Below are 15,610 nucleotides of genomic sequence, written 5' to 3'. Positions count from 1 at the left end.
TTTCGTCCGCGAGATCGTCGAAAACTCGCGGATTACCTGAAAGAAAGAAACCTGGAAAAAGGGAGGAGAGCGCGAGAAAAAAATACATTTGTGTCAATCGCGAGAGAGTCGCGAGGGAAGTCGACTTCGTTGGTTAGTCCGTACGTAAAAGTGACGGCGAGTCCGATCGTTGTCAGTCGGTCAATTTGACAGTCGCGCCGCGTCTCCGAAGAATAGCGGGTCAGGGGGTTGACGTTCGGGAGGCGCGCTCCGCGCTAGTTTGCCGCGTCGGTCGGTTCGTCGCGATTCGTGACAGGCGTGTAATCGACGAGTGAGAAAGAAAGAGAGAGAGAGTGACGGGGAACGAAAGGAAACATCGTGTCTTCTCTCCGTTCGTGTCCGAGCGTAACTCGTTGCGTTGCCATCGGGGTGCCGGATCTGTACGGGATACGCGCGAGTGACAGCCGCGAGGAAACGATCGTCGAGGCCTCCCCGTCGTCGTGTGATCGTTGTGTGAGTGCGGCCGTCGCGCGATCGAACGGGGTTCCGGAATTCGAGGAGGGAAGCTTCCAGGTGTCCACGACTGCATAGCAGGTTTTCTCATTTTTCTATCAGAATATAATATATTTCTCATCCGCCCTTCGCCCTCTCCGCCGTTCTCCCGTCCAGGGCGATGATGTTACCGCGATCGGTCAAATGTGACGAACGTCGCGTTATGTCGACATGACGATAATGATCGGAGGAGGGGAGTTAGTGTTGTCGTCTCGGCTGGGTCTCTTTCTCTCACATTGCACTTTTATTTCATCTTCTTTCGTCCTGGCGATAAGTGCGAGAGCAATACTCGTGCTTCGATTTGATAGTGGCAGTGTAAAAAAATTAACTGACATAAATAGCGTCATCGTGAATACATCATATTTATTAAATATGTGTGACACACATGCACGAATCTTTCAATTGTCTCTCAAAGTCCGAGAGATCAGAAGTCATAGATTAACTAAGCTTCGATCGCAGTCTGAATCGTTATCTTCGAATGGATAAGACAGTGTCATGTTGACAGTGTCAACGTGTCCCTGGAAATGCCTGGGATCTTGGCAATGCCCGCGTGAAAATTCTGTCATTGAAAGAGACTATTTCGTGACGAGGATCGCCTCTAATGAAAATGCATTATAATCGAAATCAGTCGCTTGGAAATGAAACACGCAATCGTCGTGTGTATCCGTGATATATTGTGCGATATTACAGACTTCGCGATTTCAATGATAACGAAAATTACAGGGATGGGATTCGACGAGATCGATTGGGATAATCGTTACACCAGGAGGGCAAATATAGCACACGTATATACACACACACATACATACGGCAATGATAATTTTCTATGGTGTATTACAAATATTTGTCAACTCTGTTTTTCCTTGTTTTGTATCTATATCGAATATATAATAGCCGGTCGTCTAAGGATCGTTAGTTTCACTATTGGAGAATATTTCAGTGTTCGCAATTATTCTGATTGCTTTTGTAATTTTGGCGAATTCACGTTTCGATGTCACACACACATACATGAGAGATAGAGATACAGAGAGAGAAAGAGAGAGAGAGAGAGAGAGAGAGAGAGAGAGAATCATCCTTATTTCTGTCAATGCAAACACAGGTGATAGGTATTTAGCATTTGTGTACGTCGAAAATAAAATTTATCGAAATTGGGCCGGTGTGTTTGCTCGGAAAATTTCAATCTCGTTTAATTCACGAATTCTTTTCCGCGTTCTTTCTGTCATTCGAGCTGTCAAAATTCACAAAAAATCGTTTCTCTATATAATCAACTCTTACATTGTATAATACTAAATATCAGATATATTAATTGAAATTCTCGATTACTATACATATATTGCTATTCTCAATATCATATATGTAACATCTGTAATTGTATTTTTATATTTAAAACGGGGGAAAAAAATTTGTTTTTTTTTAATCGTACTGCCTTTGAATAGGACTCATCAAAACTGTTCCACCTTGATTGCATTTCCTATACTTTATATCTTTTCTTCTTCTCACTCTGTGACATATCGACTATTTCATTTTAAACGCACAGATTGCAAGAAAACATACAATTATGACAAACTAATTCGGTTTCTTTCAACTTTAGCTTTATCCTTTTTTACTCTCTAAAAAAAATACATTTACATACAAAAAGTATATTTACCGGACCTTAAGTGAAGGAGGAGAAAAAAACTGTAGAAAAGTATAAAAGACGCAAGTGAAACGAACAGACTTTTCGCGAAAGGTGAACGCACATGGTCGCATCGGTTGCGAGAAAGGAATGAATTTGTTGCTCTTAAAATTACGTATCTATTATACATTTGTAAAACATTTTGAAATATTTTTATATATTCTCGGAATATATAAATGTAAATATATATAAATTACATTAACATTAAACATTAGGGGAAGAGAGAGCGATATATATGTAATCGAGGAAGTGAGCACGAGAAGAGACCCGCGCAAGGACTGCGTAGGAGGAAGGGACCCATGCAGTAGGGAATGCGGCTTCGTGGGTGTCGTCACCGGAGAGTTTACGTCACGAGGTACGCGCGGGAGGACGGACGGATGTAACCTTTCACGGGTTCAGATTATTAACCGCGTGGGCGAAGCGCGAGACGGAGATCTATGGTGTGCGCATCATTTATACGGGGTGTTCCGAGACCGTCGGATGTCTTTCTTGATGCGTCAGAGTTGCTGATGCGAAGACGATTTTTCCTCGCGATCAAGATATCGAGACGATCAATTTTTTGAAAAGAGAAAAAAGAGAGAGAGAGAGAGAGAGAGAGAGACAACAATGTTTGTGATTAATTTTAAGATATTAATATTTTTTACGGAGATTTTTAATTAATCACGATACCGTTGAAAGTTTGAAAAAAATGCGAGAAACGTTAAAAGGAGATCGTCTTCAAATTAGCCGATTAAAGGGGCATCGGGGATGGTTCCGTGGAACACCTAGTACAGCTTTTGCGTGTCGTACGACAGGTCGTGCGGTGATCGGGGGTTGCGAGCAGAGTTTCTTCGCGAAGAGTGATCGTCTCGTACACATACCCACGCTCCCCGTCCCTTTCCCTCCCGCGACTACCCACTCACCCCCTTCCCCTCGTCTATCTCGCTCTCTTCGTGCGCAAGGGACCCCGAGCGTCGGGGGTTTACGTTGCCGGGACGGCAGATGTCAGGATGCCGGAGCAGAGCAACGACTATCGTGTGGTCGTGTTCGGGGCGGGCGGCGTCGGCAAGAGTTCCCTCGTGCTGCGTTTTGTGAAAGGATCCTTCCGCGAGTCCTACATACCAACCATCGAGGATACTTACAGACAGGTGAGTGTCAATCGGCCAGGGCGCCGGCGTCGTTTCAATCCCTTCAAAAAATGCACGTTCTTACAATTTACACATTTATCACAACCGACGATTCTCTCTCTGATAAATAATGTAATTAATTTTAGAGATAATGATGACGCGTGTTTGGGATGATCACAAAAACTTCTCTGCTTCTCTTTTTTCTTTTTTTTTTTGCAACAGAAATAAAGATAGGTAATTAACGAGGGAATAATTGATTCTATAACTAATATTTAAATTTTCGTAGAAGCGTTAAATAGTTGATTTTAATTAATACTTAATTACGGCACCACGCACACAATTAGTATTAATTTGATGCAAAAAAATAAGCAAACATCTTTGTTAGCACCTGCATCGCCGTAAAATTATAGATCGGATTCCGTCATAAAATATAGATGTAAAACAGGCTTTACGCGCTGTCGGACGCTACGTAGATAATAATTTCCACGTCGAAATTTAACGATTAATCGAATGTCCTCGTGTCTCGCACGCGCACATCGCACAGGATTGCGATAACTTTGTCATTTATGAATTTAATATTTCCATTCGTATATCCGGCTAATAATATGCAAGTGAGGAATAATAAGATGTAAAGAGATGATAAAGATACACGAGATTGGCAAGTAATTCGCGACTGTAACATCAAGAATATCTGAAAAGCATGCGCTAGTAATAATAAGTATATAGCCGTAGTAAAGTAGAATTAGTACCATAATAATGTATGCTAATCGGGAAATACCTATAAGTTAAAAGCACACGCGTGTTATGATAGTTTTATGTTTCATAAAGGAGAAAGAGGAGGAGGGAGAACATTGTATCATATATACAGTAAATTAATTACATATTATAACATATGATACAAGGTAATAATAAGATTTATCGCATAAACTCTACATATTCTCACTCTCTTTATAGAAAATTGAGATCTTTGTGAAACGCCATTCTCTCATTGATAACCCATGTAAATGGATTGTATGAGTGATGTAAATTCGCACACATGTCAAATTTTAATTGTTCATAAATAAGTCAAAACAACGTGACAATGACAATAATTTCACAACCACTTTTCTCTACATATATATATATATATATATATATATATATATATAGACACATGTATATATCCAGACAACACACAATATTTATAAAATATTTATAATAATTATTTAAATATTTTTCAAAATATTTTATAAATATTTTTGATTTTAGATTTGATGAATCATTTATGATAAGATTTATCATAAATATTATAAAAATATTGAGAAATATTTACAAAATATTACTATAAATATATTTATTTTTACTTATCATAAATATTATGTAAAATATTCAATTTCTATTTTAATAATATATCAAATAAGGTTTTTATGATTTTTTCTCTTGTATTTAGAAAATATAGTTTAATATAATTTTAAAATATGATTCTTTTATATAAAAATATTTATATAATATTTCAAAAAATAAATAGTAAAAATTTATGAATATTTATTATAAATATTGTGTGTGATCTGGATATAGTAAATTTTTAAGACAGATACACATGTACACGACATATGTTGCAATAACGATGCTGGTGGGACCTCTTGCTGTGTGCGCGACGAGAAGTGTTGTCAATGAAATCGCGCGGGACTCGAATATCATTCACGATTACGACTCGACTTAATTCGATTCGCGATCGACATTTGATCAAGCATCAAGGGAGAGTCGAGTCGAGTCGCGATTGATCGAACCGAGCCCGTCGCGCGATCATCCAACGATGTGACCGTGTATGTACGGCATTTCAGGTGATAAGTTGTGATAAAAACATATGCACACTTCAAATTACGGACACAACGGGGTCCCATCAGTTTCCCGCTATGCAGCGGCTTTCTATAAGCAAGGGTCACGCCTTCATCTTGGTGTACTCGGTATGCTCACGGCAAAGCCTCGAGGAGCTACGACCAATCTGGGCCGTGATAAGGGAGCTCAAAGGCCAGGATATCTCACAGATACCTATCATGTTGGTAAGAACTCGCCACTCGACCCCTTCATTTCTTCCGACTATATGAATTTCACACTTCCAAATACCAATTAATTCCCGATTGATTTTTTTATATATAGGACATTTCTAAATAAGTGCGAAAAATTTGAGATGATTCTTTGTTGAAAATTAAGGGGGATCTTTCATATAAATATATACTCTTATATTCCTCTCTGAGGAGTTACAGTCTTCCAAAGAAGGAGTGAACATTAAATTTTTATTTTTTTTTTTTTCAGATTTTGGACAAATTAGAAAAATGAAATTTGGTGAACATTTTTTAGTGGTAGAAAGGATACTTATTAATATTTTTTTGCATTATTTTTTGCAATATTTTATGCACGGTGCTATGCATTTCTTTTTAAAACTATTTTTATATTTTACAAAAAAATAAAAAAATAAAAAAGTTTTTAAAGGAATCAAGCTTTGTAACTCTATATATATTTCTAATATATTTCTATATATATTTTTAGATGATCACATTCCGGTCCGTTAAAAAGTTCTTATAAAAAATTGAATAGAGTTTGTTAGATTCATCCCTTTATAATGATATGAAAAAATTTTAAAAAATACTAATAAGTATCCTTTCTACCAATAGAAAATGTCCATCAAATTTCATTTTTCTAACTTGTCCAAATTTGAAAAAGAAAATAATAAAAATTTAATTTTTACTTCTTCCTTTGGAGGAGTAACTCCTTGGAGAGGAATATAGGAATATATGTTTATATGAAAAATATATTTATTAATTTAATTCAATTTTCGACAAAGAATCATGTCTTAAAATTTTTCGCATTTATTTAGAAACACATTGTATATATCTGACTTGTTCTACATACTTGAGAGAATAATCGTATAGTTCTTGAACGCGATATTATGTCACATCATTGATCCACGATAATGAGTACTTGCAGAAACTTGCGTAATAGCGGTGTGTCCATATTCTAAATTTCGTTATCAATCTTGATAAATTAAAAGAAAATTCATTCATCTGTGGCACAGCAATACTTTCGTCGTTTTTAAGATCAATTGTTAAAGGAGCATTTACCTTGAATTTCTTTTATCACTGAAAAATTTGTCCAAGAATCTCGAACAAAATTGAAATACTGTAAATTAATATGCTCTACTGTTATAAAATTATATAATAATTCGATTGACTTTCAAGTACATTTTTTTCACGAAAAGAAAAGGGAACTTTTTACTTTTCCTGCACGAGAAATGGTTTTGTTTATCAACTTTCCTCTTTCGAAAATCTTGTGTGTCGTTTATCTTTTAACGTCTCGGCGGTAACCATCCATACTCAGGTCGGGAACAAATGCGACGAGAGCCCGTCGGTGCGCGAGGTGTCGATGAGCGAGGGCGCGGCCGAGGCGGCTAATTGGGGCTGCGGTTTCCTGGAGACCTCGGCCAAGACGAATCACAACGTGGACGCCCTGTTCCGAGACTTGCTCACCCTCGAGAAGAATCGCTCGGTGTCGTTACAGCCGGTGCAGAGCAACAACGCTATAAGACTCAAGGAGAAGTGTGCCGTTATGTAAAGCCCCCGTCACGCTGATCCCGCGTTGTTTATCGTGTATGTATATCGCGATCGACAACACACCGCATGACACGCGTTGATTCTCGGCGAGGCGCTGCTTCCGATATATATTCGTTCTAGGGATCGTTACTTTTCGAAACGAAGCCCTCGCCGATCCGATCTGATAATCCCAATAAACGAGGGGACGATTTATTAGCGATTTTAAATCCCTGCGGCTTCCGAGTCTGTCGAGAACCCGTTAAAGTTTACCGTATCGTATTCGTTATTAAAGGCGAATCTAGAAACGAAAATATCTCCGCGAAACTTCGAATTCTAGAAATAATTTTCTAAGAATCTTCGAGAGAGATTTAGAATTTCAAATTCTAAGAATGATTATGGGTTAATTTAATGCTTTCATTCGTCCGTGGAGAGAGGGTGAGTATTTTTATTCGACGAACGAAGGGGAGTTATTCGAATACGTGTGCGCGTTGCTCGTCGATAGGAGGTGTGTGTGTGTGAGAGAAGCTTCTTTTACCTTAAATTTAACACTTTACGCAGTAGACCGCTCGATAATGACAAGTTATTCGAGTTGTTTCTCGCTCTTGTTTTTTCTCCACTCCACTACGGGATCGTCCCGCGGTAATCTCGATCTGCGACGAGCGTCATCGCGACGATATCATTTTCTATTATTATCTCCGGAAATAAAACGCGCGTTTCGCAGCTGCTCTGGCATAGGAAGAGCCTGGTGTTAATTATAATATTATAGTTCAATATACAACAATATAAAAATACCGATCATTATACCACACACGACATATCACATCTTAAATAAATAATAAATAATAAGAAAATTTTGATATTTTATAGGAACGATTAATTTTGATAGAAGAGATTTATACATCGTATTATATTGCCAAAAGGATGTAATTTACCGGTTACATATATTTTCAAAAAATTTCTTGCATAGATATTATATATTTTTTTCAATTTTAATATTTAATTAATACTTTTTATAGATAAATAAAATAAGCATATATGAGGGATTGATTGTGATAACGATAATATATAATGGTAATTTGTAATGTAAAAAAAAAAGATTCTATGCATATAATTGACAATTCATCGGGATGTATCGTAGCAACAAAGCCCGAGTTTTATGGCGATTCTTATAATCGCTTCTTGTTATGATTAACTCTTCCAAGCTCTTCGTCTAACAATAGTGGCAGATAATTAGTAATTTTTCAATAAGTCTCTTGTTTATACGCAGCGCCGAAAAGACCCCGATGATTAGCGTCGCGTGAAAAACACACGCGAGGCTAATCTCGAGCTTGCTTTAACGATAATAGTCGATTATCAGAAATGATCGCTCGCGAAATTGTCGCTCTCTTTTCAATTTTTAATTAGTGTCGTTCCTTTTGCATACGGAACTAACTGAAGCAACGAATTGTTATGGAAGATCGACGAATATACAAGACGCGATTCGTTCGCACGCTTTTAGCATTCGAATTTCTTCCGACAAGTTCGCTCGTTATCTGTCTCGAGACTGTCTATGACAAAGGACAACGCTTCCAATCGATTAATTTAATCCATTATCTATATCAATTCAGTAAATTATATTGAATTTGAAAAATGTTGGAAATATATGAATTTGATAAAATAAATATATTAAGCTGGGAGCGAACGCGTAGTAGAACGTAAATTCAGAAAAATATTGATGTTGAAATATTCAGTAAAATACACTGAAGAGATTGTTGTAGGAATTATTATACCGAATTCTATATATATATAGATTCCTAGAGAAACATGCTGAAAGATAGTAACTTTCGCAGAATGAAAATATGAAAAGGGTTTTATTCGAGAGGCCATGCTACACATGGCCCTTGTCCGTAGACTGTCTCAATTTAGCGATGTGCTAAATCGATAATAGTAGATGCGACCTTCCATGAAAATTCCGCAATGCTCTGCAATCCGAGACTACCGCATGACGATTAGGGGGATTGGTGTAATGCGCGCGCGTCGGATTTTTTTTTCGCGAAGATGACAAGAGAGAGAGAGAGAGAGAGAGAGAGAGAGTGCGAAATCGAATGAGAGAGAGAGAGAGAAGTGTGTATGCAAATGACGACAACAAGTAGATAAGAGTTGTTACGAGATTGGTTTTTGTTGAATAGTTGTAAGAGAATTTTGTAATAACTATGCTAATTAGAATTATAAAACAACAAACAGACACACACACACAATACTACACACACGCAGATGCAAGTTGTGTTAACGTATTTCATTATGCGTGCCGACACACACATACATACATACACACACACACACAACACGCGTAGGCACAGATCTGTTGACAAACGCATCGCAAGAAAGATTACGAGATGGTAACTGTATTGTACATGCGATTATTACAAGTTACATGTTTTCTATATCGACGCAACGTTTTTAATGTTTTTTTTTTTTTATGGATAGATCGCATCTGAAACATTTTTAGACATTCCTACGGAAAATTTCTAACAAACGTAAATAATTAGCGAGTAATTATACACCTTTTCACGAATCCCTCTCCCCTCGCTCTCCGCCTTTTCGCAGATCGTCGGAATGTGTCCACAATGTCCTTCGCGTCGCGGCTACCTACCCTTATCAATCCGCTTTACGGATATGTCAAGTTAGACCGGAGAGCACTTCTTCCTCCTCAATGTTCCTCAATCCCATCGCAACCAACGTCCTCGTCGATATCGATGCGATCGATGTTTAAATACACGTCGCGCCGAAGCTAAATGTTGATAATGATGATGATGATCCGCCGCCTGCACTTGAACGCGTCTCGACTACTAGTTCCACGTTTGAAGGGCTGTATTTATAGTCGCCGATACTCGAGTGGTGTCTCGAGGGTACGTCGAGTGATGTGCATACAATGAATCTAAAATCGAACCGTGGTACATTTATGTAATATACGTTCGCATCCTCGGAATAATATCTTTGCGATCGAATCGGAATTTTATTTTCAGACTTGAAAAAATGCAGATTCTAAAATATATGTCCATTACTATTTTTTTTTTTTTAATAATTTTTTACTTCTCTCTAAGATCTTTTTTCAAGAACATTTTTTTTATTTTATATAATAATATGACAATATTATTTTATTTATTTTATAATATATTTTTTATATACTCTCTGCATACACTTTGAAATAAAATCTTATTTAATTCTTTATCGTTGCTCTATTTATTTTATCTAACGCTTATATTTATATATATAAATACGGTCGTCAAAGATTGTCATGAGATAGCTAATGATGTCCGCGAAATGTAGTCGGCGATCTGACTTGAAATTGGAAATCCTTCTTTGAATAAGTCAACAATACATTCCCAATCAGATCGATGCGTCAGCTGTTGGCAACATCAATGCCATCAATTGCAGATCATCGATACATCGAGGCGAGCCGAGGCTAGAAATGGTTATTGAAGGTATTACGACGGATATCGTCATAAGTATTGAATGAGTATCGTTAGAGATAAAAGTCAAGATAATATATGCAATTTATAATACTCATACATACATTTCTGGCTTATGTAAGAATATGATTTGCGAATGATGAAAATTCAAATCGGACAATTTATTTTCGAAAAAGATAATTTGTGAGTAATTTTTCAAACATAATAAACTGTTCATTTTATTAAAATTTATGATACCTCGAGACTTTAATTATCGAATTATCGTTGGCCATTCCTAGTCGCGGACACACCGTTCGATGCTTTGTTTTCTTTTTTTACACAAACTCATTAAAACAAGAACTCGGATTATCCAACGAATTACGTGTAAAATCATCCGATGATTCATCTCGGGGCCCTTCTACGTCCGCGATAAAGAAAACGAATCGAGAAATGGGAATTTATTCCGCGATATTGCGAATTCCTCTCCGCGAAGAATCACGAATTGGCTTTAGATAACTCGAAGGTATTCAATCTCGCGGAAATGGATTCCTGTCGCGTTCGTTTTGATTCACCTAATTTTCATCCCGACCTCCTCTATCCCCCATCAGCTTCTCTCGGCTCATTCCAGGGAATCCGGCTTGTATTTCCGGCGGAACGACAACTCATAATTTTAAGGGAACGAATCCCTTCCCTTCTGTCGATCGTGTAATTAACGAAACGACGATGTATATCATATATCTCGTTGATATTACTATGAAACGCGCTGAAAAACGACATCATTCATATACGTATGTATACCACTTGTACGTATATAGTTGTGTATATTATATATATCGCTACTACGATTATTAGGCGTGCTTATAACTTCGCTTCATCTAGATAATTATCGTCGTTATCGTACGATATTCCAGTAAGTTTCCGCGCGTGAATAAATCGAATACGGTAAACGCCCCGGTTCCGCCCGTTCTGACCCGATGACGTATTCGAGCGAGCATACGCGAATCGGTCGCGTCAATTTGTCATCTCGAATTCACCGTTTATTATCGTTTATTATCGCGACGCGTTTAACGTTTAATCGTATTCGCGAAAGGCGTGTGTTATTGCCAAAGTTGTATAATTTTGCGGAAAGGGATCGGAGTTCGCGCTACCTCTTTCCGGATCTTCCCCGACGACAGAAAGGAACGGCAATCCCTCGCGCCAATATCTCTCGGCGCCTTTTTTTACAAGGACACTGTTTATTAAACGATAATATATGCCGTATTAAAGGAAAAAAAATGTAGCGTGTTTAATAATGATCGTTAATAATCCGCCTGAGAGAGAACTCCTAAATGTAAATTGTATATAAGATTTTCTATATTCAGATATATCCCGATATACATATATATAAAATGTATACACACACACACATACACATACACATACACACATGTACGTATTATTATTAGTAGAAGAATAATAGAATCGGAAGGGAGTGCATTTTTGCGGGCATGTCTCTCGATTTAAGCATCAAGAGTCAAAGAATTTTATCACAGATTCGCCGCTACTTTCCAAATCACTTGTTATCAGATTGGTCGATCGATTACGCGTCACACGTAGCATTATCCTGTAATAGGAGAGAGATACCATACAATTAGTAGAATAAAATATATATTAAATATGGACACGCATCTCTCCAGCACATATAGACACACATACGCACACACATTGACACTCAATTGACATTCAATTACAATAATTGCGTAAACATATGTATACTGCGCAGACTTCGTCACAAAGGTCTACGTGCGTACCATCGTCTTTATATATATATACATAGGAAAAGTGCGAAAAAGTGTCGTTTTCAAATGGCTATAGCTTAGCTGTTGAAAATGTTTATCTGTTAGCTGAGGGGGGAAAGAAAAAAGGGTAGGCTATATATAATCGTTGTTTTGAGATATACATACATAGATGATTAAGAAAAAAAAAACGCGACGGCTTCTTATCGATTCCAACACTTTCTTGCAATTTTCTCACGGTAAAAGTATAGAGAGAAAGAAAAAAAAAAATGGGCCGATGTAGATTTTTGCGACTAAGTAGGTAAATTATATATATATACATATATATACATATATATATACAAGAGTATCTCTCCTCTTTCGATTTCTGGACTTTTCACTAACCACGGGGTCGATTTCCCTTTAACGAAAATATCGAAACACCAAACGTAGAATTTAGAAAATTAACGAAGGCGAGAAGAGGCATTCACGGACGTGAAAAGATCGAGCGTTCATACTCTATCGAAGGGAAAAGCTCAGAGAAGTAAAATATTTCATCGAATAAATGTTCGAGCAGTTAACTTTCGATAATAGAATGTTGCTTGGGAGAATACAACTACCGATCGAACTTTTGCTTTAAAGACAAATCGACCGACAAACTCTCGCCGAAGCATTCACAAACGGAAATCGCCCGGGATACTCTCTGTATATAGATATAATAGATTCAAATATCCAATATAGAATCTCGTCGAAGGGGCGAGACAGAGATATTACAAAATCGAGCTTCAAAGACGACAAAAGAGAAAGAGAGCAAGAGAGAGAGAAAAAAAGGAAGGAACAAATTTACGAGGAGCGGGTGAATATATATAAAGTTAAAAACAAACACGCTATCCTCTTCATTTTTGGGGCCAATTGGTGTGACGAGGGAAAAGATACGCGTACATGTATCTGTGTGTTTGTTATTGTTTTGGGTTTCTCATTCGAATCGCCGGATCGACAAGCGAAACTCTGTCAACTAATAATTTGTAAATATTTACGATTAAAATTGAATCATTGAGAGATGTCGATGTTCTCTCCTAATATAATTTATTTAACGATTATTGAAACTTATCATAGAAACTTTCTTCTTTCGTTTCTGCAAAGGAGTGCCTCGCACTTTCCCGCATGTAAAACTATAATTAAGGGAGAAAGAGTCAAGCTTCTTTTTCGCGCGAAAAGCGATCGAAGCACCGTGCCGTATGTAACGTACATCGAGATTATAGGAATTCTCTTATTGCGCGAGAACGATGAGACGAGGATGTGATCGAGAATACATGGATACATTTACACACACACATACACATACGTGCATCAGATGACGAAACGAACACACGCAACGCATCGTGTGATTGCAACAGTAGCCGAAGTATAAGAGTATAAGGATCTCGAGTGATATTATACGCTTCGTTTACGTAACGCAATGCGCGCGTCTCAAAGATATCGAAAAATCTGATGCTGCGTTATCCGGGGAGTTTTGCAGTATGCGATACCTCGAATACGATAAACGCCGAAAAAAAAAAATGATCGCAATGACTTTTATATTGCGCCTCGTTACACATTATCATTATTAATTATAAGCGTTATGGTACAAAAATTATCATTGTAAATAACAGTTATTGTTAATTATATATGCATTGATTATTGATCTTTATTCTTATTCTAATTATCACTTATTAAATCGTATCAATAAAAAGTGGAACGAATTATCTCGTAAAAAGAAGTAGAAAGATGAAAACAAAAATTCTTCAATTTTCGCTTTGAAAATAAAATAAAATATATACAAATAAATATATACAAAGCATTCGCTTTAATTAAAATATCTATGTTTATGCTGAGAAGAATTATCGTGTTACGTGAATAAAAATACCAGCGTTTAGCGTATTCCACATACGTTATTGCAAAGTCTTCATAATCGTTCAGCGTGATAATTAAATACTTAATTCCACGTGAAATCCGGCCCGGAGCGTCGTTTAACAAGTGTGCATTGCGTACGCACGCATCCTTTCTAAATTTACTTCGCACAAAATAACGACGACAACGTTAGTGTAATTAAACGACGGACCATATCAATGAATCATATCAGCGAACGTAAAAAAAAAAAAAAGGAAGGAGGATATCCTCGATTATGCGAGCCTGAGGCGATGTGTGAATTTTCGACATGTGCTTTTAAATAACAACGAGCTCTCCTGTACAAAAGTATCGCCGCGATTGCGAGCGATCGTTCCTGCTGCTAACTTATGTTATTACATTCGTCGAGGGAAATTCGTACTTGCCGGTTTTATTTTATATAGAATTTTTTTTTAGACGATGCTCGTTCTTTAAATGATCATATATTTTATTTGCAATTTATGTAAAAAAAATTTGAATTAAGATATACGCATATTTTTTTCACATTAAAATTCTATAAAATTGCGAAACATCGACTCGCTTATAAAGAGAAGATAATGTAAATCATGTAGCAATTTAAAATGTAGGAATTGTAAGTACGAATTCGCCTTGGCGAACGTTTGCTTAGGCTTAAGCTTGCCGTAAGTGATGATTTGTTAAAGCAACTTCTCTCCTAATCTTCGTTGATCGCGCGACGAAACGAGATATAACGCTTTATTGCGAATTGCTTCCCGCGAGCCCGATGTAAAACCGAGATATGCGAATTAATAAGAGTAATAATAGACACGAGATATATAAGGGAGACGCGAATAGAGAGAAAAGTCGCGCGTGTGGAACGGATTTAAATGATTAAACGGAGATTACTCGACGAAGCCTTTCAAAAATGCCGAGCTGAATGAGAGACAGACGAGAGATTGAAATATCATTAAAAAATATTTTATTACATATAATATAATTACGTCCTTATATTTCTACATAATTGCAAAAAGGATCTGTCGCTCCCCTAATCTCTCTCTTTTTTTTCCGAGAATAAAATGTCAGAGATTCGTATAATCCGGACACAGTTTTAATTAAAAATCGAAATGTTAGATTTATTCCAAGTTATTCCACTTTAGGACAGTCTTCGTGACGGCACTTAATTTCTTCGTATCGATTTTGCGACGTTATTGAGATCGGAATTTCAATGTTTCAAAGGTTTTTTTTAGCTGCTGAGCTGGAAGAATAGCCGAGCGCCCAGCGACGTGAAAAATTCTCTCACGCGCATTTAATTAAGGACACATGAGGAAGACGAGGCGAAGCGAAAAATCGCGGCGCGCGCGTTGCCACTCTCTGTACACGCTAAATATACACAACGTTCCACACAATTGTTGCGAGAGTGCTGCACGTAAAGAATGGCGCAAAAGGAATGTCTAATAATTATCTATTTAAATAAGCGACCAATACACACACGCTGGAATAAATAGGCTTGTTATTGCGACGAATTTGCTCATTCATTATCAACCGACGAATCGTTTTACCAGCTACGAACCTGTACTCGTGAGAATTAAACGATCTTGATTCTTGGCAAATGCGCTTGTTTCTTGTCCGATTAGCCTCCATTTTCCTCGAGTCCTCATCG

The 15,610-nt window shown here is 37.2% G+C and overlaps 1 protein-coding gene across 2 annotated transcripts; it reads left to right on the top strand.

Annotated features, from left to right (window-relative positions):
- Window positions 1-39: 39 nt before the first annotated feature.
- Window positions 40-15,560, top strand: LOC126851159 (GTP-binding protein Di-Ras2). 2 transcript variants are annotated; one of them, XM_050594828.1, is made up of 4 exons: window positions 40-573; window positions 3,148-3,333; window positions 5,136-5,354; window positions 6,670-15,560. In XM_050594828.1, the coding sequence occupies exons 2-4, from the start codon at window positions 3,196-3,198 to the stop codon at window positions 6,901-6,903; spliced, it is 591 nt and encodes a 196-aa protein (XP_050450785.1). In that variant the 5' UTR covers window positions 40-573; window positions 3,148-3,195; the 3' UTR covers window positions 6,904-15,560. The 2 variants fall into 2 exon arrangements, with proteins under 2 accessions (XP_050450785.1, XP_050450784.1); XM_050594827.1 differs by having other exon boundaries at window positions 3,001-3,333.
- The last annotated feature ends 50 nt before the right edge of the window (window positions 15,561-15,610 follow it).

This window comes from Cataglyphis hispanica, chromosome 7 (genome assembly GCF_021464435.1).
Source record: "Cataglyphis hispanica isolate Lineage 1 chromosome 7, ULB_Chis1_1.0, whole genome shotgun sequence".
In the NCBI taxonomy this organism is placed as follows: domain Eukaryota; kingdom Metazoa; phylum Arthropoda; class Insecta; order Hymenoptera; family Formicidae; genus Cataglyphis; species Cataglyphis hispanica.
Note: the sequence above shows the minus strand (reverse complement) of the source record. Positions and strands in the feature narration are given on the sequence as shown.